At 56.2% G+C, this 20,109-nt stretch overlaps 2 protein-coding genes across 3 annotated transcripts in view; one reads left to right on the forward strand and one right to left on the reverse strand.

The window, feature by feature from the left end:
* Nucleotides 1-6,495, forward strand: RHOC (ras homolog family member C). Its single transcript, XM_004263193.3, has 5 exons — nucleotides 1-210; nucleotides 3,721-3,884; nucleotides 4,425-4,545; nucleotides 4,858-4,988; nucleotides 5,897-6,495. The coding sequence occupies exons 2-5, from the start codon at nucleotides 3,729-3,731 to the stop codon at nucleotides 6,068-6,070; spliced, it is 582 nt and encodes a 193-aa protein (XP_004263241.1). The 5' UTR covers nucleotides 1-210; nucleotides 3,721-3,728; the 3' UTR covers nucleotides 6,071-6,495.
* The window catches only part of MOV10 (Mov10 RISC complex RNA helicase), a 24,364-nt gene continuing 10,470 nt past the window's right edge, over nucleotides 6,216-20,109 (reverse strand). For both annotated transcript variants that reach the window (XM_049710146.1, XM_049710145.1), the window contains exons 3-21: nucleotides 17,443-17,646; nucleotides 16,958-17,193; nucleotides 16,504-16,762; nucleotides 14,826-14,960; nucleotides 14,017-14,185; nucleotides 13,094-13,248; nucleotides 12,653-12,829; nucleotides 12,395-12,542; nucleotides 11,831-11,989; nucleotides 11,469-11,572; nucleotides 11,199-11,296; nucleotides 10,883-11,099; nucleotides 9,959-10,076; nucleotides 9,546-9,737; nucleotides 9,244-9,318; nucleotides 7,983-8,108; nucleotides 7,813-7,901; nucleotides 7,169-7,290; nucleotides 6,216-7,080 (exon numbers count right to left, since the gene is read on the reverse strand). In XM_049710146.1, coding sequence (XP_049566103.1) covers nucleotides 6,995-7,080; nucleotides 7,169-7,290; nucleotides 7,813-7,901; nucleotides 7,983-8,108; nucleotides 9,244-9,318; nucleotides 9,546-9,737; nucleotides 9,959-10,076; nucleotides 10,883-11,099; nucleotides 11,199-11,296; nucleotides 11,469-11,572; nucleotides 11,831-11,989; nucleotides 12,395-12,542; nucleotides 12,653-12,829; nucleotides 13,094-13,248; nucleotides 14,017-14,185; nucleotides 14,826-14,960; nucleotides 16,504-16,762; nucleotides 16,958-17,193; nucleotides 17,443-17,646 — 2,869 coding nt within the window. In that variant the 3' untranslated portion in view covers nucleotides 6,216-6,994. The remainder of the gene's footprint in view (nucleotides 7,081-7,168; nucleotides 7,291-7,812; nucleotides 7,902-7,982; nucleotides 8,109-9,243; nucleotides 9,319-9,545; nucleotides 9,738-9,958; nucleotides 10,077-10,882; nucleotides 11,100-11,198; nucleotides 11,297-11,468; nucleotides 11,573-11,830; nucleotides 11,990-12,394; nucleotides 12,543-12,652; nucleotides 12,830-13,093; nucleotides 13,249-14,016; nucleotides 14,186-14,825; nucleotides 14,961-16,503; nucleotides 16,763-16,957; nucleotides 17,194-17,442; nucleotides 17,647-20,109) is intronic.

Raw genomic sequence — 20,109 nt, forward strand, 5'->3', positions numbered from 1 at the left:
ATCTCCCCCAGATCCCGGGGACTCTCGCTGGGCGACCCTCTGGGGCAGTGAGTGGGGGCCGTGGGCGGGCGGAGCCAAGGGACGCCCGGCCCGCCCCTCCCCGCGAGTCGCCCCTCCCCGCCGCGGCGCTGGAGGAGGGCGGGGCGGTGCCCCTCGGGTCAGTCTCTGCCTCCGGCACCGGCCGCGCAGCTGGAAGCGGCGGAGCGGAAGGTATCCCGGGTTGGGGCTCTGGGCGGCGGGGTCGTCCTGGGAACTCATCCCCAGGAGAGCACTCCCCCCTTCTCCGCCTGGCAGGAGCTCGGGGCGCCGGCCGGGGAGGGGCTTTGGTGCGAGCGCGGGCCGCCTGCTCTCCCTCGTACGCGGCGTCTGGGCGGTGCGGGGGTCGGGCCGGCTCGGCCCCTCCCTGCCCTCCTGGGCTGCAGTGAGGGGCCCCGGGAATTGCCCCGCAGGGCCTCTCGCCTCTTGGTGTCCGAGTCGGAGTCAGTTCCCTTCTCCCGGCTTCCCGGAACCTGCCCGGCCGGGCGAGGGGAGAGACGGCAACTTGGGTCTGAGCCCCAGCGCAGACACTCTAGCTCCCAGGCCTGGCGGCCCTCTGTGAACCTGGGCTTGGGTGTGGGTCTGGGCCCGAGTCCGGGTTGAGGTGGGAATCCCCTCCTCCGGGCCGGTGGAGTGGCGGGTGTGACCGCGGGGGCTGCCACTGCCCCGGGGGTCTGGACGTCGCCCTAGATGGTTTCTGGAGCCGGCCTGGAGTGGAGGTACAGGAGATTGGGAAGGATCCAGCCCGTGTGTGCGTGTGTGTGCGTGTGTGTGCGTGTGTGTGTGTGTGTGTGTGTGTGTGGTTTTCAAGTTGAGGAGGAGGTATCTGATTTCTTCCCTAGACCTCAGGGGTGGTGGGCAGGGTACAGCAGAACCTGGTTCATCTGGAAATCTAGAGAATGATTGAGGAGACGGCAGCTGTTTTATTCCAGGGAAGGCCCCAGAAATTCCAGGGTCATTCCAGGCCCCGTGTGGGGTTTGGTTGCCCCTCTTAGGGTCAGTGGGGCAGTTCCTCAGGGGCTGCCTCTCACAGGGAGCTGTTGTTTTCGCCATCTTGGCGTTGGGCCTGGTGGCCTGGCCTGGCCTGGGCCAACTACTCTTCTGAGCCTGAAGGGAACATCTTCTAATTGAGATGGGGGGGCTCTAGGTCATTTAATGCATGCCCTTGCCCTGGAGTTCTGACCTCTGCCCACCACCGTCTGGTGCCACCTAAACTGCCTTGCCTGGGGCGGGCATACTCATGCCTAAGCAATTGGTATTCATCCTAGTGGTGAATGCGCTCCATCCCTCCATCAATACTGCCCATCCCAGGTTGAGGCTACCCCAGCCTGTCTTCCCACAGTTGGACCAATGGAACCTGTGGGAGTAGGTGAGGGTGCTGGTCACCTGGGTGGAATTTCCAGGGGACCCCCTTTTCCTTTTTTTTTAAATTAATGTATTTTACTTATTTTTGGCCGCGTTGGGTCTTCTTTGCTGCACAGGGGCTTTCTCTAGTTGCGGTGAGCGGGCCCTACTCTTCGTTGCGGTGCGCGCGCGGGCTTCTCATTGCAGTGGTTTCTCCTGTTGCAGAGCACAGGGCTCTAGGGCACGCGGGCTTCAGTAATTGTGGCACGCGGGCTTCAGTAGTTGTGGCACAGGGACTCAGTAGTTGTGGCTCGCGGGCTCTAGAGCACAGGCTCAGTAGTTGTGGCACACGAGCTTAGTTGCTCCATGGCACGTGGGATCTTCCCAGACCACGGCTCGAACCCGTCTCCTGCATTGGCAGGCAGATTCTTAAGCACTGCGCCACCAGGGAAGCCTGAGACCCCCTTTTCTGAAGGGTGGTTTCCATTTTTGGAGGGGATCTGCTGGCAGGGTGAATGCCTTCTTGCCTGTTTTGGGGGTATCAGAGAGCCCCTGTTGTGATGGGGAGAGTGTGGCCGTGCACTCAACTCCTATAAATTCCCTCTGATTCATATCCAACTTGCCCCCATCCCACTGTTGTGCATGTGTGTGTGGAGGGGAAGGAGGCCACCCGGGACCCCACTGCTGAAGAGAGCTTGCCTTGGGCTGGAGTATTCGCTCCCTAAAAGGCAGACCAAGGCAGGGCTGTGAGGTGGTGGTGGTGTGTGGGGAGTAAAGGAGCTCAGCCTAGTTTGACAGGATGTGGGACTGAGAAAAAGTCAGGTTTGGGGCAGAGATCAGGTTACCGTCCCCTTCTTTTTTAACTACTCCCTGTGTGGTTGGTGCTGGGACTGGCCCTCATTTGTCTCTTTTTTTGGGGCTCCTCCCAGCACAGGCTCCAGCCTCCGCTTCTCCCAACAGCTTTGACTTCATCTCAGGCCCAGAGCCCGCCCTCTCTTCCTCCTCGGCTGTAGGCCTGGGAACTCCAGCCGACTGGAGGTCAGCTCCTCTCCCCAGGGAAGGAGGAAGTGAGGCTCAGCTGAGGCGCGGGGAAGCTGGGAAGGTGTGATGAACTGTGCAGATGCTCTTTGGTGTGTGTTGGGGGCAGGGACCACATGGAAACCCCAGGAAGCTGACTCCTTGCCCTGAGTCACAGGGAGGGGTGGGCAGGGCCTCAGGGTGAGCTGGACAGAGTGGAGGAAGGGGCTGTTCCAGGGAGTGGGTGGAGGTGATTCCCTAGTGGATTATTCTCAGTCGCTCTGCTGTGGTAGATGTGTGGCTCCCTACAGTGTGGTCATTGTCCCCTGCCTGGGGCTGAGTGACCCAGTGTAGCTTCCAGGCCCAGTAGGAAGCAGGGGGAGGAAGGCAGGCTGCCCGAATGTGGCCTGTGGGCACTGCCTGGACTGAGCCTCCTTTGTGTGACTCGGGGCTCTGGGGACCGGGACAGAGTGGGCCAGGGAAGCCTGCTGGCTGCTGCCGCTGCCCTCTGTCTGGGTTTCCCTCCCTCTGCACTCCTTCCCACCTCTGGGGTGATATGTAGAAAAGCAACAGACTCTAGAGTCACACAGCCCTGCTTTGAGTGCCATCCCTGCCACAACTCTGAATTCGTGTCTTAACCTCAATGAATCTCACTTTCCTAGTTTGTCAAAATGGGGGGCTCACTACCTACCTTCCAGGCTTCTGGGGACTGAGGGAGGTGATTTTTGTCCAAATGCCCACCCTAGTGCCTGGCACCTAGGGGTGTGATAAATATTCTTTCCCTTACCCACCCATATGGGTAGGGACTCTTCGTTTTTCGCTGGGCAGGCATGACTTGTGCTGACTTTGGGACAGTGTGTTCCAGATTGGACCTTCACAATTATTAAACTTTAAAAAGTATCGAAATCCTGGTAACAAATACATCTGACTTGAAACCCTGATATGTAGAATAGATAAAAGCTTGCCCTTCTGGACACGTCACTGGTCCCTGAGCACCCCTCTAGGTGTCCAGGGGCCCACAGTTGGGGAGTAGATTAGATTAGAACTCATGCTTTCTGGCTCCCAAGTGGGTGGTTCTTCCACCTCCCACTTCTGTATTCTAACCCATGGGGGAGACCTGTCCCTGACCTTGAGATTAGGAATTTCAAGCTCAGTTGCCCGACCACTTGGTTCTTGGCAAGAACATGCCTGAGCAAGCCCTTTTCCCTCCCTCCTCTCCCTTCATTGGATACCTCGGTTTCCAGGGAGGGCTTGGGGGCCCTAGAGAAGTGTTTGTGGACTTACTGTCTTTTCCCAACATCCCCACTGCCTCTTCTCTACCAGCCCCAGCCATGGCTGCCATTCGAAAGAAGCTGGTGATCGTGGGGGATGGGGCCTGTGGGAAGACCTGCCTCCTCATCGTCTTCAGCAAGGATCAGTTCCCAGAAGTCTATGTCCCTACTGTCTTTGAGAACTACATCGCCGACATAGAGGTGGACGGCAAGCAGGTAAGGGCGAAGAGCCCCTTGGAACCACGCCTGCCCCCGTCACTTATGGACCTGGGATGTCCGTGCTCACCATCCACCCATGTCCTTGCTTCACTCTCCCTGCTGGAACCAGTGGGAGTTAGGAAGTGAAACTGCAGTCTTAGGAAATCTGGATAACCTCCTGGTTTTTTACACGCTGGCTCTGTAATCTGGGCCCAGTCCCTTTGCCTCTGGGTTTAAGCTCCCCCAGCTGTGAAATGGAAATAATGGTAAGGCCTCCTTTGAAGGGTTTTTATGAATATTAAATAAAATAGTGGCGCTCCCGATGGCAGCTCAAACTGCACAAAGATCAAACGCTGTTGTCTCAGGATTTAAGAAACTCACCTTAGTTTATGTTGTGTGACAATGATTAGCACTGTCCCTGGCACATAGTAGGTGTTCAATAGGTAGATGTTCAGTGAACCTAAAGGACCAGGATTTCAGAGAGGACCTCTGGGTGGCAGGGTGTGGGGTGTGTAACTGGGGCCCTCAGGCTAGCTAAGCACTGGCCCTGTGTGTCAGGTGGAGCTGGCTCTGTGGGACACAGCAGGGCAGGAAGACTATGATCGCCTGCGGCCTCTCTCCTACCCGGACACTGACGTCATCCTCATGTGCTTCTCCATCGACAGCCCCGACAGCCTGGGTGAGGGGGTTGGAGGGAGGGGGCTGAGAATCCCTTAGAATCAACCAACCAGAGGGAGCTCTTGCCTTGGCTCCTTTCAGCCATCTTCAGAAGCTGTGTGGGAGGGGTGCCGGGGAGCCCCGTTAGCCTCCTTCCCTGTGGTGACTCTGGCCCTCCGAGGGCTCAGGGAAGGGTGTGTACTGTGAGGGGGGCGGGGGTGGCTATTCATGCTGAATAGCCTCTAAGACTCTGCCCTGCGGAGACAAGGGGACCCGGGGGAAGCCTTCTAGCCTAAGTGGAGGCACCAACACCTGTTGGGACGTGTCTGTGCAGAAAACATTCCTGAGAAGTGGACCCCAGAGGTTAAGCACTTCTGCCCCAACGTGCCCATCATCCTAGTGGGGAATAAGAAGGACCTGAGGCAAGATGAACATACCCGGAGAGAGCTGGCCAAGATGAAGCAGGTGGGTGCAGCCGCCAGGCTGGGAGGCCTTGGGGAGGAAGGTGCCCTCTGAGGGCTTGCAGGCTGGTGAAGGAGCCTCCCTCCTACTGACTCCCCGTGTTAGAAGTGACGGTAGCGTCCACCTCCTACCCCCCTGGCACCCCCACCCTGGTGAGGGAGAACCAGAGGGGCCCTTAGGGTCTGACCCAATATTCCATGAGACTGTCAGAGGACGGTGACTTGTCCAAGGTCATTTGGCATTTTGTCTGTTGTCCGCTGTTTGGCATTGGAGCTATTAAGATGAATGAGAAAATCCTTGCCCTCAGGGAACCGGGTTCTTAGAGTAGATGTTTTGCTTGAGGTATGCAGGTGGAGCCATCAGAGTATACCTGGGGAGATGTGTGGGCTGCTGTGGATGTGGAACGGAGGGTATTCTAAGTGGCTGGGAAAAGGCCCAGAGTGAGGGAGCTGGCTTATTTGGGGACCTGGTAAGTGGCTTTCTAGCCAGAGGACGAGTTGATTAGGGAGAGCTGCCAGGATAAGGAATCTAGACTATTCTTTGAACATAATTATGGCAGAGTTTTAAACTGGGGACAGATATGGTCAGAGTCAGCATGTTAGAAAACTGATTCTGGCAGCCATAGAGGATGGATTGGAAGAAAGTGAGAACAGAGGCTGGGAGGTCGGTCAGGGGATGGTAGATCCTCACTCAGGCAAGAGAAGAGTGTACCGTGGGGTATAGGGCTGATGGGGAGAATTCTGAAGCTAAGTAGGAGTCTTGGGTCTCTAGCCTAGAAGCCATCCACGGTGGCCGGGGCTTGGATGCTTCGTGGGGTCAGGGCTGGAGGAGATATTTGTTCTTGTTACAAATATGGGTGAGGTACACCTAACCAGCAGCTTCCTTTGACGACTCTCCTCCTGCCTTCCCAGGAGCCTGTTCGATCTGAGGAAGGCCGGGACATGGCGAACCGGATCAGTGCCTTTGGCTACCTTGAGTGCTCAGCGAAGACCAAGGAGGGGGTGCGGGAGGTGTTTGAGATGGCCACTCGGGCTGGCCTCCAGGTCCGCAAGAACAAGCGCCGGAGGGGCTGCCCCATTCTCTGAGGTCCCAAGCCTCCCCTCCTCCCTTCACAGGGTGCAGGAACTCCCCCTGCCCCCAACAGCCCCACCCTATTAGGGATCCCTGCTGAAGGCTCCCTTTCCCAACTCCCTCCTGCCCAGGACTGCATCGCGCTTCCCCAGCCCTGATGGTGGTGGCCGTAGGCCCCGACTCAGCACTCTGGGAACCAGAGCACAGTCCCTCCTCCTGTTGCCTTGGTCCAGGGGTGGGGCTCTTGATCCCTTTGGCCTTCCCCAGAGGATCATCACACCAGCACTTTATACACTTCTGGCTCACAGGAGAGTATGTGGGGTAGGGGACTTGGAGGGTGTAACCCAGAGTCCCGGGCCCCCGGTGTTTCTGCTTTGGGCAGGGGCCTTGCATCTGGCTGTACTTGGTGTGGGGCATGAATAAAGGCCACAGGCTCCAACATGTGTGTGGCTTCCTGTCTTTCTCTCCTGGTCCCTGTGAGCCTGGAGTCCCATCTCTCCAGGGTGCTTGCCAGGCTGACCCCCTGTCTGCAAAGGCAGGACTCCCGGGCAGGCAGGGTGGAGTCTTGGAGAAAAGGATGAGGTCATGCCTGGCTCTGGGCCTTGGAGGCGGGTGAGGGGAGTGGTCTGGAGCACTGGGCTAAACTTAGAAGCCTGTGGGTGGCTTCCCTGCCACCTCCCACTAGATTTCCTCCCCTGGACATGGGGGTTGGGTTCCTTTCTGGGGGGGGGGAGGAGTATGGCCCTGGGCTGTTGTGACAGTCCCACCCTCCCCTGTGAGGTCATCTTGGGAGTTCAGGAAGCTGGGGCCAGGCTGAAGGGACAAGGAGGCTTTTGCATAGAATAAGCTTTTTTTTTTTTCAGTTTTACTTCCTCCCCCTTCCCCCAATTGTTAGCAGCTTGATGTTAGCAGCAGGGGAAGGGTCGGGTGGGCGGTCCTCAGAGCTCATTCCTCCACTCGGGCTCCACTTGCAGGGGCAGGCCCCCTTCACCCTCCCGCGCCTGGCAGTCGTGACTTTTGGGTCCTACAAAGAGAGGAGGCCAGCTCTGTTAGTAACTTACATCCTCCCTCAGCACTGTCCCCCAACCAAGCCCACCCTGGCCCAGCCATACCTGAGGTAGAGGGGCTGAGTTTGCTCAGACCCTGGAGTAAGTTCTGCCCCTGCTGCAGGTCCAGTTTGGCAGGGAAGGGGCACCCGGTATACCCCCCGTTTTCTTTACAGAACTCTAGGAATCTGTGGGGTACAGGGACATCCACACACACAGCTGCACAAGGCTGGCTGAGTACCAGCAGAGGCTGGAGGCCCAGCCTTGGTCCTGCACATGGGGCCTGTGCCTTGGGGCAAGTTACTTAACCTTGGCAAATGGGGATATTGTTAAGATAAACAGATTGGGGCTTCCCTGGTGGCGCAGTGGTTGAGAGTCCGCCTGCCGATGCAGGGGACACGGGTTCGTGCCTCGGTCCGGGAGGATCCCACGTGCCGCGGAGCGGCTGGGCCCGTGAGCCATGGCCGCTGAGCCTGTGCATCCGGAGCACAGCTCCGCAACGGGAGAGGCCACAGCAGTGAGAGGCCCGCATACCGCAAAAAAAAAAAAAAAAAAAAAGATAAACAGATTGGAGAGGCCTGCATACCGCAAAAAAAAACCAGATAAACAGATTGGAAGATTAACTGAGCCCCAAGGGTGCTTCATAAAACTACAGCTGTCCTAGGCTGGGGGCTGTGGCCGCCAGGAGGGATTGTGGGTGGGATGCTCACACTTTCCAGTCGGGGTCGTGGCCCAGCAGGAGCGGGTTGCCCACCACGATGAGCAAAGCCTTGGCCCGGGTCACAGCCACGTTGAACCTCTGATAAGAAGAAATGCTGGGGTCACAGCAGGGAAGAGCCCTCAGGAAGGAGGAGTCCCTGCCACCCCCCAGCCCCCGAACCTTGGGGTTCTTGAGGAAACCCAGGTTAAAGTCCAGATCCAGCTGCACAAAGCTCTGGCTGCTCCGCACGGTGGAGATGAGGATGACGCTGCGCTCCTGGCCTTGAAACTCTTCCACGGAGCCCACCTAGAGGGGAGGGATGGCCTTGAAACTCTTCCACGGAGCCCACCTAGAGGGGAGGGAGGCAGTGGGGGACCCAGGGACCAGCCCCGCCTCGCCTCAGTGAGACTGAGGGCAATTGTCACCGTGGAGTGAGCCACTGTCCTGCTGGGCAGGAAAGAGGACAGGACAGTGCCATGGAAGCTGAAACCTGAAGGCCGAATCCAGTTAAAGGGATGGGGGCTCGAAAGGGTTCTAAGCAAAGAAAACAGGACTGCAAAGAACAATAACTCAGCAGTGTTTTTCAAACTTTCCTGAAGATAATCACTCAGTACTTGTTAAAAATATGTAACCTTAGGGGCTTCCCTGGTGGCGCAGTGGTTGAGAGTCCGCCTGCCGATGCAGGGGACACGGGTTCGTGCCCCGGTCCGGAAGGATCCCACATGCCGCGGAGCGGCTGGGCCCGTGAGCCATGGCCGCTGAGCCTGTGCGTCTGGAGCCTGTGCTCCGCAACGGGAGAGGCCACAACAGTGAGAGGCCCGCGTAACGCAAAAAAAAAAAAAAAAGTAACCTTAGGCCCTAACCCAGACCTCCAGAATCAGAATTTCCATGGGAGAGGCCTCTAACTCTTAAAGCCCTGGGTGTCAACCCTGGCTGCACGGGAGATCACCTGAGGAGCCCGTAAAAGAACCTGATGCCCTGGCTCTGCCCCCAGACAGCCGCGTTAATTGGTTGGGTGGAGCCCTGGCGCTGGCAGCACTAAAAGCTCTCCAGGTGATTCTTATCTGAGAAAGAACTGAGCTGCCGACTGACTCAGAGGGTGGGAGAGGTGAGTGGGGACATCATCACATGACAGGTCAGGCAGGCTGGGGAGTCTGGACTTTCTCCTTAGGGCAGAGACCTTAAACTAGCCTGATCATCAGAATCACATGAGGTGCTTGCTAAACATGAGGGCTTCCCGGTCCCATCCCAGACCTACAAGTTGGGATCTCCAGGAGTGAGAGGCATGGGGAAAGCCCAAGTTTGTCTCAGGCAGCGAGGGTGCGGCAGGGACTTGGGCTGGCCTGCAGCAGTGGGGCAGGGACCCGAGGAGGTGTCTGGAAGTGGGGAAGAGACCGGGACAGAAGTCAGGGAGGGAATGTGAGACAGTGGCGAGGGTCACCTTCAAGTCCTTGATGTCATCCAGTCCCCGAAGCTCCTTGTCAAGTTTGGTGATGCAGTAACGAATTTTTTCCACCTGGAAGATGGGGACGGGTGCCTTTCTCTCATGCCATTACACCCGTGCAAGAGGGTGCCAGGCAGGAGGCCAGGGAGCTGGGGGGCAAAGAGGGAGGTGCAGCTGACCTCTGCGCTCTTTTGAGATATGGGGCCAGCGGAGGCCTGAGCCGGACCCTCTGCCTAGTGGTCTGGCTAAGGAGGTACCATCTGGGGGGACCCAGCCCTGATGGGAACTGAGGACCTGACCTGCTTCCGGTATGGAGAGATGACGCCCACGCTTCGGGGGCTCAGACGGGCTTTGCCCTTCTTGGAGGAGCGGGCCAGGAGCTGCTTCAGGTAGGAAGTCACCGTGGCAGCCTCTTCGGGGTTGAAGAAGGATGGGCTGTTGCCTTCACGCTCATCCTTGCCCATTACGCCGTGAAAGATGATGGGAAAGTCCTGGACACGGAGTCAGGGGAAACCCTCAGCTGGACCTCCCTGCCTGCCTCCCTTCCCTCCCACCCTCAAACCCTTCCAGGGAGTGGGGGATCCCAGGCCTAGGTGACAAAGGGAGGGGCTCGTGGCTTCCACTCAGAGCCTCCTGCTACCCAGCACCCTCAGTAAGAGGGAGGCTGGGGTACAGGGGTAGGAGCCTGAGCCCCAGCCCCGCTCAGCCTCACCTGTCGAGGCAGACCCTCCCAGCGGCAGAAGCGCTCTCGGTCCACAACGTCCGCACAGGCCTGCAGCTCCCCTTCATAATACAGCTGGTTAGGAATGTCCAGGATGGTGGGGTGAGACCTGGGAGGCAGGAGGAAGGAAGAGCAAGACCAGGGGGCGGATTAGTTCTGCCCCGCCCTCAGGGACCTCCGCTCCACCTGCTTGGAGCTCACACACACTATCCTCCTGTCTTCCCGCCCACTGCATAGCAGACTCATTCAGCTACAGTTTTTGCTGCTGGGCACTGTTAACCACAGAAAGCAGAACCAAATGTGGCTCCTGAGAACATCCAATCCACAGATTTCATAGACCAGTCAAATTTAAGTGAAAACACCAAGAAATTAGGGGCCCATTCTCAAGTTTCAATTTTGTCAAGGAAGGACAATACAAAAGCAAGAATCACCTACTATCGCCATTATTGGATGAGATAAGGTGCTAAATCCAAAAATATCAGCGGTACTAACACAACAGCTAACAGTTATTGAATTCCTAGTGGACTCATCTAAGGAACTAAAGATGTAGGAACTCATCTGAGCATTTTAGATATACGAACTCACTGACTGAAGGAAGCCTAGCTCTTTAACTCGAATAACCATTAGGTTTATGAAAAAATACATTGTCCCTGTTTTTCTCATTTCTCCTTGGATGCCTAGAAACTTCACCTGGGACCAGCGTCAGATATATTCCAGTGTCTAGGAACCACTGACCATCCCGTGAGGTACAGATAAGCAACTGGAGGAGCAGGGACGGGACTGGGGAGAAGAACTCCCACCTTCCAGCTGATAGTCTTTCTGCATCACGCAGCCTCTGAGGACGGTGGGATGGAGCCGCCAGCTGCGCTTGCAGAGGGTGTGAAGGCAGGGGATGACACAGAGGGTGCGGGATACCTGTAGTTGCGTAGCAGCTTGGTTATGAACTGGGCGTTATAGCCATCAGGGCCCTTCTTGTACAGGGCATTGTAGGTGAGCAGCCGCTCCAGCAGTGAGTACCCCAGCCCATGCTTCTGGGTCAGTGGGCAGCGCAGCACAGGCCCCAGCTGCCGAGGGTCTCCTGCCAGCACCAGCTGCCCTCCTGGATTGTCTGCTTCCTTGACTTCCATCAGCCCTGGGAGATGGGTAGCGTGAGGAGAAAGGTGTGTGGTGGGACCTCCCCGATGCCATGTGGGGTAACACACTCGCAGCCCCCCGCCCCCGAGCCCCTCACCTGCTATGGCCACCAGGCTCTCTGGCTCCATGGAGTGGCCAGCCTCATCGATGAAGATGTGTGTGAAGTGATCGATGGGAAACTGGGCCGAGACCAACCTGGGAGGTGTCAGGCCAGGCAGGGGTCACATCCAGGCACGCGACTACCGAACCTGAATGCTCCCCCAAGCTGGCCCTCCCCCCAACTCCCCAGGCACCATTCTTCCGCATTTCCCCAGCCCGCTACCTCTTAGCACACAATTTAAGAGATGCGCACACACACACTTCCCACCTGCTGGCAGTGATGAGCGTGGTAATTAACACACGATATTCCTGCAGCTTCTTCTTGGAAGGAAACACGTAATCCCCCTTCTTTGCATCCCAGTTACAGCAGGGCTGAGGGTCGTGCAGGGAGGGGAGTCAGCTTGCCTCCACATCCATTCTCACCCTCGCTCTGGGTCTGGGCACCCCCCCTCAGGCAATTTTATTTACCTCTCTCACTTTACACACAGGGAAACTGAAGCCCAGAGAGCAGTCCTGACCCACCCAAGGTCATACAGCGAGTATCAGAATCCAGGTCTCCTAGTTTCCTGGCCCCAGCGTCTACCCAGAGCAGCACCCGCCACCCCTTGGTCCCCCGCCTTCCCCAAGTACCTTGATGTCCTCAGGCACCATGCGGATATCCCTGCTGGGAGCCAGGAGGCGGTAGATAGAGCTGGGCAGGTGGACCCGGAGGCGTTGACAGAGGAGGTCGGCCCCCGAGTTGGACGGAGCACAGGCCAGGATGTGGGCTTTGGGCAAGTGCTTCACCACCTGGGGTGGGGATGAGCACAGTGTGGGAAGCAGCTTCTGGTCTCCAGGGGGAGGGGAGAGGGAGAAACATGCCTGTGACTCAGGGTGGCGCAGTGTGGCATCTGCCTCCCATTGCTGAGGGAGGGAGTGACTCAAGAGGCAAGTTCAGATCGGTAGCCCTCTGCTAGTCCAGCAGCCCTTTAACGCTGGAAAACTGCTGCCGTAATTATACAAGGCTACGGTGATTGAGACGTGCAGTACCCAAGCTGCACGCCCTGCTCGACAGCCACACTGGCCCTCGAGGCCAGTTCAGGGGCGTGCGTTCAGGGAGCCGGAAGGAACCAGAAGGAACCAGAACCTGGGGACAACTGCTTTGTCCCGGGGGGGAGTCAGAGTGTAGGCCACAGGCCTACGCTCAGGCCCCACCTGCTTGATGGCTTCCACTAAGGTGACAGTCTTGCCAGTGCCTGGAGGCCCAAAGATGATGTACGGGGCGGGGCGGGTGGTACCCATAACAATGTGCTTCATGGCCTGCAGCTGCTCCGGGTTGGATTCCAGACTCCGGTCGTACAGCCTAACGGAGGGGCCACAAACACGATATTGTCTGGGTCCAGGAGGCCTCCCTGACCTCGTCCCCTACACCCACCCTCCAAGTGGCCCCAGAGCCCCTGCCCACAGTCTCACTTGAGCTTCACATCTGAGGGCAGCAGCGGGACCCCACGAGAGGCCACAGGGAAAAGCAGGGGCCACAGCGGCCAGCGCCCCGTCAGCTCCAAGGCACGGTGCTGCACCCGCAGGGGCTGGCGGTTGAAGGTGAAGTTCACCTTGAAGGTCAGCCCATCCACAAAGCGGTTCAGGAGGCTTTGGGAAGGGGGAGAGAGAGGGGGAAGAATTCCAATTGCGGGGGTGGGCAATAAAAGGCCAGGACTCTCTCCATCTACTCCAACTCCACTCCCTTTCCCAGACCTCCAAGCAATCCTCCAGGAGAGGAAGATAGTGAGGCATCTCAGGGTCCCCCTGCCCTGTCCCTGGGGTCCCACTCACTCTGAGGAGAAACACCCTCCTCCCTTGGCCTCCGGGACACCTGCAGACCTTCCTGCAGCTCAGGGCTCCCCCAACACCTACCCTGTGGAAAAACTCAGCTTGACCCGGTCCAGTTCCACCTTGTGCACAAAGCCCTTGTAGGTGACGGGGTCCTCCTGGTGTGTCTCAGAGGACAAAAGGGCAAATAGGTGGTCACCCCGCAGCACTGAGGGGCGGCTCTCGGCCACCCCGGGAACCTATGGGGCACGGACAGCGGCAAGCTTCTAACCCGGAGATGGCCAGTGGAGGGCCCACTCCAGACCCCAACTGAGACACAGTTCTGAGGATCTACCCTCTACCCCAGGTTCAGGGAGCTTTGCCTCTTTCCTCTTCTGCCAGACAGGGCAAGAGTCAGGGGAGATGAAGAAGGGACAAGTCTGCCCACGGTGCTCAGAGATGCTGAGCCCAGGAATCCTGGAAACCCTCCAGGGCATGATTTCAAGACTTGGAGGCCAGCTTCCCAGCAAGTCCGGTTGCCCTCTTGGCCAGCTCTGCTCCTACTCTGCCTTTAAAATCTTGTTCAAAACTCAGTTCCTGTAGGAAGCTTTCCCTGATCATCCTCACCTGCCGTCCCTTCTCACTGAGTGCCTTTCTCGGCACAAGTGTGCAGGAATCCATTCTCGTGTGTAATTCCGGGCTTAGATGTATACATTCAACATCTGAGAGCTGGAGAGGGCTCTAAGAATTATCTAGTCCAGCTCCATGCTTTTCAGGTGAGGGAACTAAGGCCCAGAGATAGCAAAAGACTTGCCCAAGGTCATGCAGCCAGTGGTAGCAAAGTCTAGACTAAAACCCCAGTCCTCCCTATTGCCTTGCTCTGACACCTCTTTTGGGGCCCAGATGCCCACTCGGCAACTTGCTGAGCCCTCTGGACAGGAAAAACTTCATCTTCCTTTCGTTCTTCCCACAGCCTGTGGGTTGGCTAACTTGAGTCCATCCTCCCTGCTACCGATCCAACCCCTGACCTCCAGCGTGAGCAGCCCGGGATTCTGGTCTACGGGGTCCCAGGTCATAGGCACCGACTCCAGGTCATAGTGCCGGATGTCATGCTCCATCTGCAGCTCCTCCAGGTGCAGCAGCAGCCGGAGCTTCACCTCGTAGTTCCTCCACTTCAGGGGTGTCTCCAGCTGGGCCCTGGCAGTGATGGGTGGGGGGGTTGGAGGGAGGGGACGGGAATGGGATGGGTCAGGCAACCCCCATGTCTGGGAGCATCCACCCTCTCCCTCTGCAGCTCTGGGACTATGAAGACATCAGGAATCGGGGAAGACTAGAAGGGCAGAGAAGCAGATGGGGGTCAGAGGACTCCAAGAAGGGAGCCCCTGCCCCCCAAGCTCAGACCTGACTCGCATTTGCACTGTGGATCCTGGAGCCTGGAACATCCTTTCTCCAAGATCCTCCTATTACTCACACGGTCACCTCATTCAAATGTCATTCTCTGCTCAAATGTCACCTCCTCAAAGAGGCCAGGACTAGCTGCCCTCTGCAAAATAGCACAGCCCACCCCTTACCCTGCTTTAGCTCTTTAGTTAACTCTTCACAGCACTCATCACTACATGAAACAAGATGACAGATGCTCACTTTCCCCACCTAGGATGTCAGGGCCATCAAGCGAGGGATTCATCTTGAATGGTGCCTGGCACATGGCGTGTGCTCAGTAAGGGGATAAATGAGCTGAGCACAGGAGGCTGAGGACAGAGGCAAGGGGCAGTGGGAAGAAGCCAGTGGAAAAGAAACATATAAAGCAGCACAAGGGGTGCAGAGGGGTGGTACTTACTTGATCTCAGCAATCTCCTTTGGGGCAGTGAAGATACTTGTTCCCTGAAGAAGGATGGGGAGCAGCTGCCGGAGGCGGGGGGGTGGATAGTATGTTCCCAGTGCCATACTTAACTCCAGGTCATAGCTCTTAGCACTGCAGGAGGGAGAGAAGAAAAGCTATTACAAACACAGAGACCCTTCACCTTCAGAGTCTCCGAGAAGGCCCCTCCCTGGAGGAAGCACAAGGCTCTGCTTCAACACTATTGCTGAAGGGGGTCGGCAGCCTTTGCCCTAGGAGACAGGACTCACTGTCTCATGAGGCTGCTCACGCCAAGGTTGGACCATCCTCATTTTTGGAAAGCATGATACTTGGAAGCATTTAAAAAAATAAATATATATATATATAGGGAATTTCCTAGTGGTCCAGTGGTTAGGACTCTGTGCGTCCACTGCAGGGGGCCCGGGTTCAATCCCTGGTCAGGGAACTAGGATCCCACAAGCCACGTGGTGCGGCAAAAAAAAAAAAAAAAATGTATATACACACACATATATATGCATACAGATATGTATATAAACAATACATGTTCATCAGAGAAAAAAAATCAGAAAACAGGTAATAAATAAATGAGTAAATAAACAACATTCTCACCATCCAGGGATAACCAATGTTAACTTTTTGGCATGCAGCCTTCCAGACATTTTTCTTTGTCAAATTGTATTATACACATATATTTTTACTTACTTACTCACTTAACTTTTTGGCCCTGCTGCGCAGCACGCAGAATCTTAGTTCCCTGACCAGGGATCGAACCCATGTCCCCTGCAGTGGAAGCTCGAAGCCCTAACCACTGGACTACCAGGGAATTCCCCTACACACACATATTTTTTTTTTTTTTTGTAGTACGTGGGCCTCTCACTGTTGTGGCCTCTCCCATTGCGGAGCACAGGCTCCGGACACGCAGGCTCGGCGGCCATGGCTCACGGGCCCAGCCGCTCCGCGGCATGTGGGATCTTCCCGGACCGGGGCACGAACCCATGTCCCCTGCATCGGCAGGCGGACTCCCAACCACTGCGCCACTAGGGAAGCCCCATTACACACATATTTTTAACAGAAAGAGCACAACGGTCTTACGGTTTGCTCAGTATTTTGTGAACACCTGGACAGGTCAAAAAGAGCTGTTTACACGTATATGATTCCATTCATATAAAATGTCCAGAAGAGGGAAATCTACACAAAGTAGGTGAGTGGCTGGTTAGGGCTGGGGGGTGGGGATGGGGAGCAGAAGGGGTGATAACTAAAGGGTACGCGCTCCTTTTGGGGGTGATGAAATGTTCTAAAATGGATTGTGGTGCTGGTTGCACATATCTGTGAATATACTAAAAGAAGCACAGAATTGTACCCTTTAAATAGGTGAATCGTATGGTATATGAACTGTTTCAATAAAGTTGTTGAGAGAGAAAGAGAGAGAGACACGTGTCCACCTTGGCTGACTGATAATCCATCATATAGTCAAAAATACTCGAAATGTTTTCACACTGTCCTCATATCTGCTTTTCTTCCTAGACAGAAAAGGTCTCTGAGGTCTGCAGGAGTTAAGAACTCACAGTTAGGAAAGGGGGCTCTGTGTTCTTCCCAAGGGCCCACACTGTGGTGTTGGGACACCCCCAGCCAGGACTGGGTTGGAGGGAGGACTTACCGGTCGGGTCTCTCTCCTTCCTCTATCCGGTTGGTCACCACAGGGTTTCTCGTGATCTGGGTCCGCTTGAAGGGAGTCGTGGGCTTCAGTTGTGCTGCCAGGGGGCTGTGGGCCACGACGGCCAAGAAGCGGGCAATGTAGAAAGTACCAGCTCCTTCTGAGCCTGGCTCCCCAGGTCCTAGCAGCTCCCAGAGCACGGTGGCTGGGAAGTAGCCCACAAAGCTGGTCTTACAGTGGACATGGAGCTCATAGCATTCACCTGGGAGAGGATGGCTGAGTGAGTCGGGGTGGGGAAGGGACCCTCCCACCAGCACCCCAACCCTGACATTCCCCCCCAGAGCCCCATCCCAAGGTAGGAGACCACGGGCCAGCAACAGCACGTTCCTGAAGCATCAGACCTTCCCAGGGCAGGACTCTGTCCACCAGAGACTCTTTCCTTTGGGAACCCACTCACCAGGGCCCAGTGGGCAGGGCAGCTCCCGGTCTCCATTGCAGAAGGCAAACTGGGGGGTCCGGCAGAATGGGAAGAGGTGGGTGAGGGTGACAGGCTGGGTTCCTCCATTCCGAAGCCTCAGGGTCAGCACCTCCTTGCGGTTCAAATCCAGGCGGATAAGGAGCTGCCCATCTCGGGCTTCATGGGGCCCCTGGACCTCCACGTCCACCCCATGTTTCCCGTGAAGATACTCGGTCCTGGGGAGAGTGGGAGTCAAGAGCACGGCTGGGGCCCGAGCAGCCAAGCCTGGGGGTTGCCCTCGGAGAAAGTTACAGGCTTGGGGAGGCTGGCCAAGTGCCAGCTGTGCTCAGGAAACCCATCCCCTCCCCCAGGCCAATTAGCTCCTTTCCTGCCCTTCCCCCAGTCCTTGTAGGATGGAGCCTTACCCCAAGCGGAGGCAACCGCCTCTCTCCCCAGCCAGACACGCCCCCCACCCCGTCGCACACCTGTCATAAAAGATCGTGGCCAGCAGCGACTTGTGGTGTTTGCTGATCTCCGACCCCGGCTTCATTCTCCTCTTTTCTGGGAACCACACGTCAGCCCAACGGTCGAGCCCGAAGAACCTGACCCGGGTCTTGGTGACGTAGGCCAGGTTGGCAATCTTCATTCCATACAGCATGGAGGAGAAGCCAGGGGCGGGGGTCCCAAAGCTGCCGGGAGCAGAGGAGACTGGGGAGTGAGGGACGGGGGCAGCAAGCTGGGGAGGGCATCTGAGGGCCGCTCTGTGCGGGACAGGACGGGGCTGGGAATGGCAGGAATTTTTAATGTTTTCAGGGAAGGCAATGGGACACCCTCAAGAGAAAACATGGTTGTTTTAAACAGCAGGCGGTGGACGGTGCACTTCTAAGGAGAACAGCCCAACGATGGGCTATTGCATTGGAGGACTAAGGAAAGAGAGAGAGAGAAAGGAAGATTTGTGGTGGGGGGCAGGGGGAATTTGGGACAGAAAAGATACAAACACTGAAGCGGAAAGAGCTAAAGCTGAGGGGGAAGCCGAAGAAGCTTATTCAGGGGGGTGGATTCGGGGTCCAGCCCGCTGGTGAGGAGTGAGAGAGGGGCAGAGAGTACAGATGTCCAGGGTGTGTGGGCAAGGTGGCTGATCAGACAGCAGTTTCCCCCTGAAGTCATAGGGTGCAGGTGGAACCCAAGCAGGAGGGAAAGGATCCTTCTCCAGAGATCAAATAGCTTGTTTGGGCCTAGAGAAGGTGAAGACAGGGAAAACTGGTCAGAAGGACAACAACCTCGAGGTGCAGCGCCTGGAATTCAGTTTAGTCAGCTCAACAAACACTTACAGAGACCTGTTATGTGCCAGACACTGCGCTAGATGCTGGGGCTTCAAAGAGGCCTCGAGGAGCACAGACGGAACACATTCGTTCCAGCCCGCTGCCGGGAGCTCAGCGGGGTGGGGCTCAGCCCTGGCGGCTTCCCCGAGAAACGGCGTCAGAACTGAGTCCTGAAGGCTGAATGGGTGTCATTCAGGCGCAGGGGGAGCACAGAGTGGGAGCCCAGGAGCGGGCGTCTACTGAGAACACGTGCCGAGAGGCTGTGGGAACCGCCCACTCTGCCACTAGCTGAGCCATCTCGGTTACCTCGCAGAGCCTCACTTTGCTCCTCTATAAAATGGGGATAATGGCAGACTCATCTCCCGGGGTGGCTGTGAGGATTACATGAGAGAAGGACACTGTGGTGTCCACTTAGCCCAGTGCTTGGCACATAAGATCTCAGTAAGGTGCGCTCTGATTAGTATCACACCCCGTCTGGTGGTACTAGAGTGAAGAGTGCAAGGAAGGGATTGGCTGGAGGCAGCAGAGGCGGGCAGGGACCAGGTCTTGCATAGTTTTGCATGCCAAGCCACGAAGCCTGCACTTGACCCTGAAGGCCAGAAGCTCTCCTCCTTTACTGGCACCCAAGAGCCAGAGGACATCCCCACGTGCGACACACTTCATGGACACATTCAAGATCTGGACAGCTGACCACCCACCCTCCATGCTTTGTAGGGAATGAAAGGAAATCCTAGCTCCTAGGAACCATGGTAATGCCTATTTAACTATTAAGGCTCAATCAGCATGGTCACTCACTAGCATATATAAGATCATTTATGGTTACGGACATTTCCCTGGTGGCCCCTGCCTATAACTCTGCCCCTCTCCCTCCCGCCAAGCAAATGAGTGATACCATTCAGAAAACTTTGAATCGGCTCTGATTTGCCTTAAAGAGATAATAAATCATTTGAAAACACAATAGAAAATGCTCAGGAAATGTTAGCTACTATTATTAGTATCCTATTAGTAGCAATAGTAGTACTAATAGTAGCAGTAGTAGTAAGAGTAGCAACTTACTTTCAGCCTGCACCAGAGGCTACACTGTGGTTACAGAACCACCCCGTTGGTGGGTTTTAAGCAGGGGAGTGGCAAGATCATATTTGCATTTCAGATCACTCAGGCATCAGGATTGGAGGATGCATTTGCTGGAGGCAAGACTGTAGGCAGGGAGACCAGTTAGAAGAAGGCCATTGCAATCGTCCAATTAAAAGATGACAAGGGCCCAAACAAGGCAGTGGTGAGGATAGAAGAGGGGACAGATCTGATATTGAGAATATAAAATTATCAGAATTTGGCTTTGGACAGGAGAGGGAATGGAGGCTGGGAAGAGGGAAGGAGTCGAGGACAACACCCAAACCGATGGCTTGGCTTCAGGAACTATTCCTGAGATAGGAGGTAAAAACAAGAGGAGGAGGAGGTTGGAAGGGCTGACCGCAACATTTGGGTGTGGACATGGTCAGTCTGAGATCCCCGTGGTCTGGAGGCAGCTAGCTCCATGAATCAGAAGCTGAGAACTCAGGCCAAAGTCAAAGCAGAGCTTAATATTAGGGAGACGTCAGGTAGTAGTTACAACCAGAGAGTGTGAGTAGTCTGAGAACACCTGAGGCCAGCATAACCCAGGGAGGAAGAGAAAACAGCAGGTACCACTAAGAGAGGGAGGAGAATCAGGTATCAGGCTCAAACGCTGCTGAGGGGTCCAGGCAAAGGGACTGAAATCAGGGCGTCATCAGAAACTTTCCCCCCCGGCCCCCTGGTCAGTGAGTCACTAAATTCCATGCATCAGGCACACAC

The sequence above is a fragment of the Orcinus orca genome, chromosome 1, assembly GCF_937001465.1.
Source record: "Orcinus orca chromosome 1, mOrcOrc1.1, whole genome shotgun sequence".
Lineage (NCBI taxonomy): Eukaryota > Metazoa > Chordata > Mammalia > Artiodactyla > Delphinidae > Orcinus > Orcinus orca.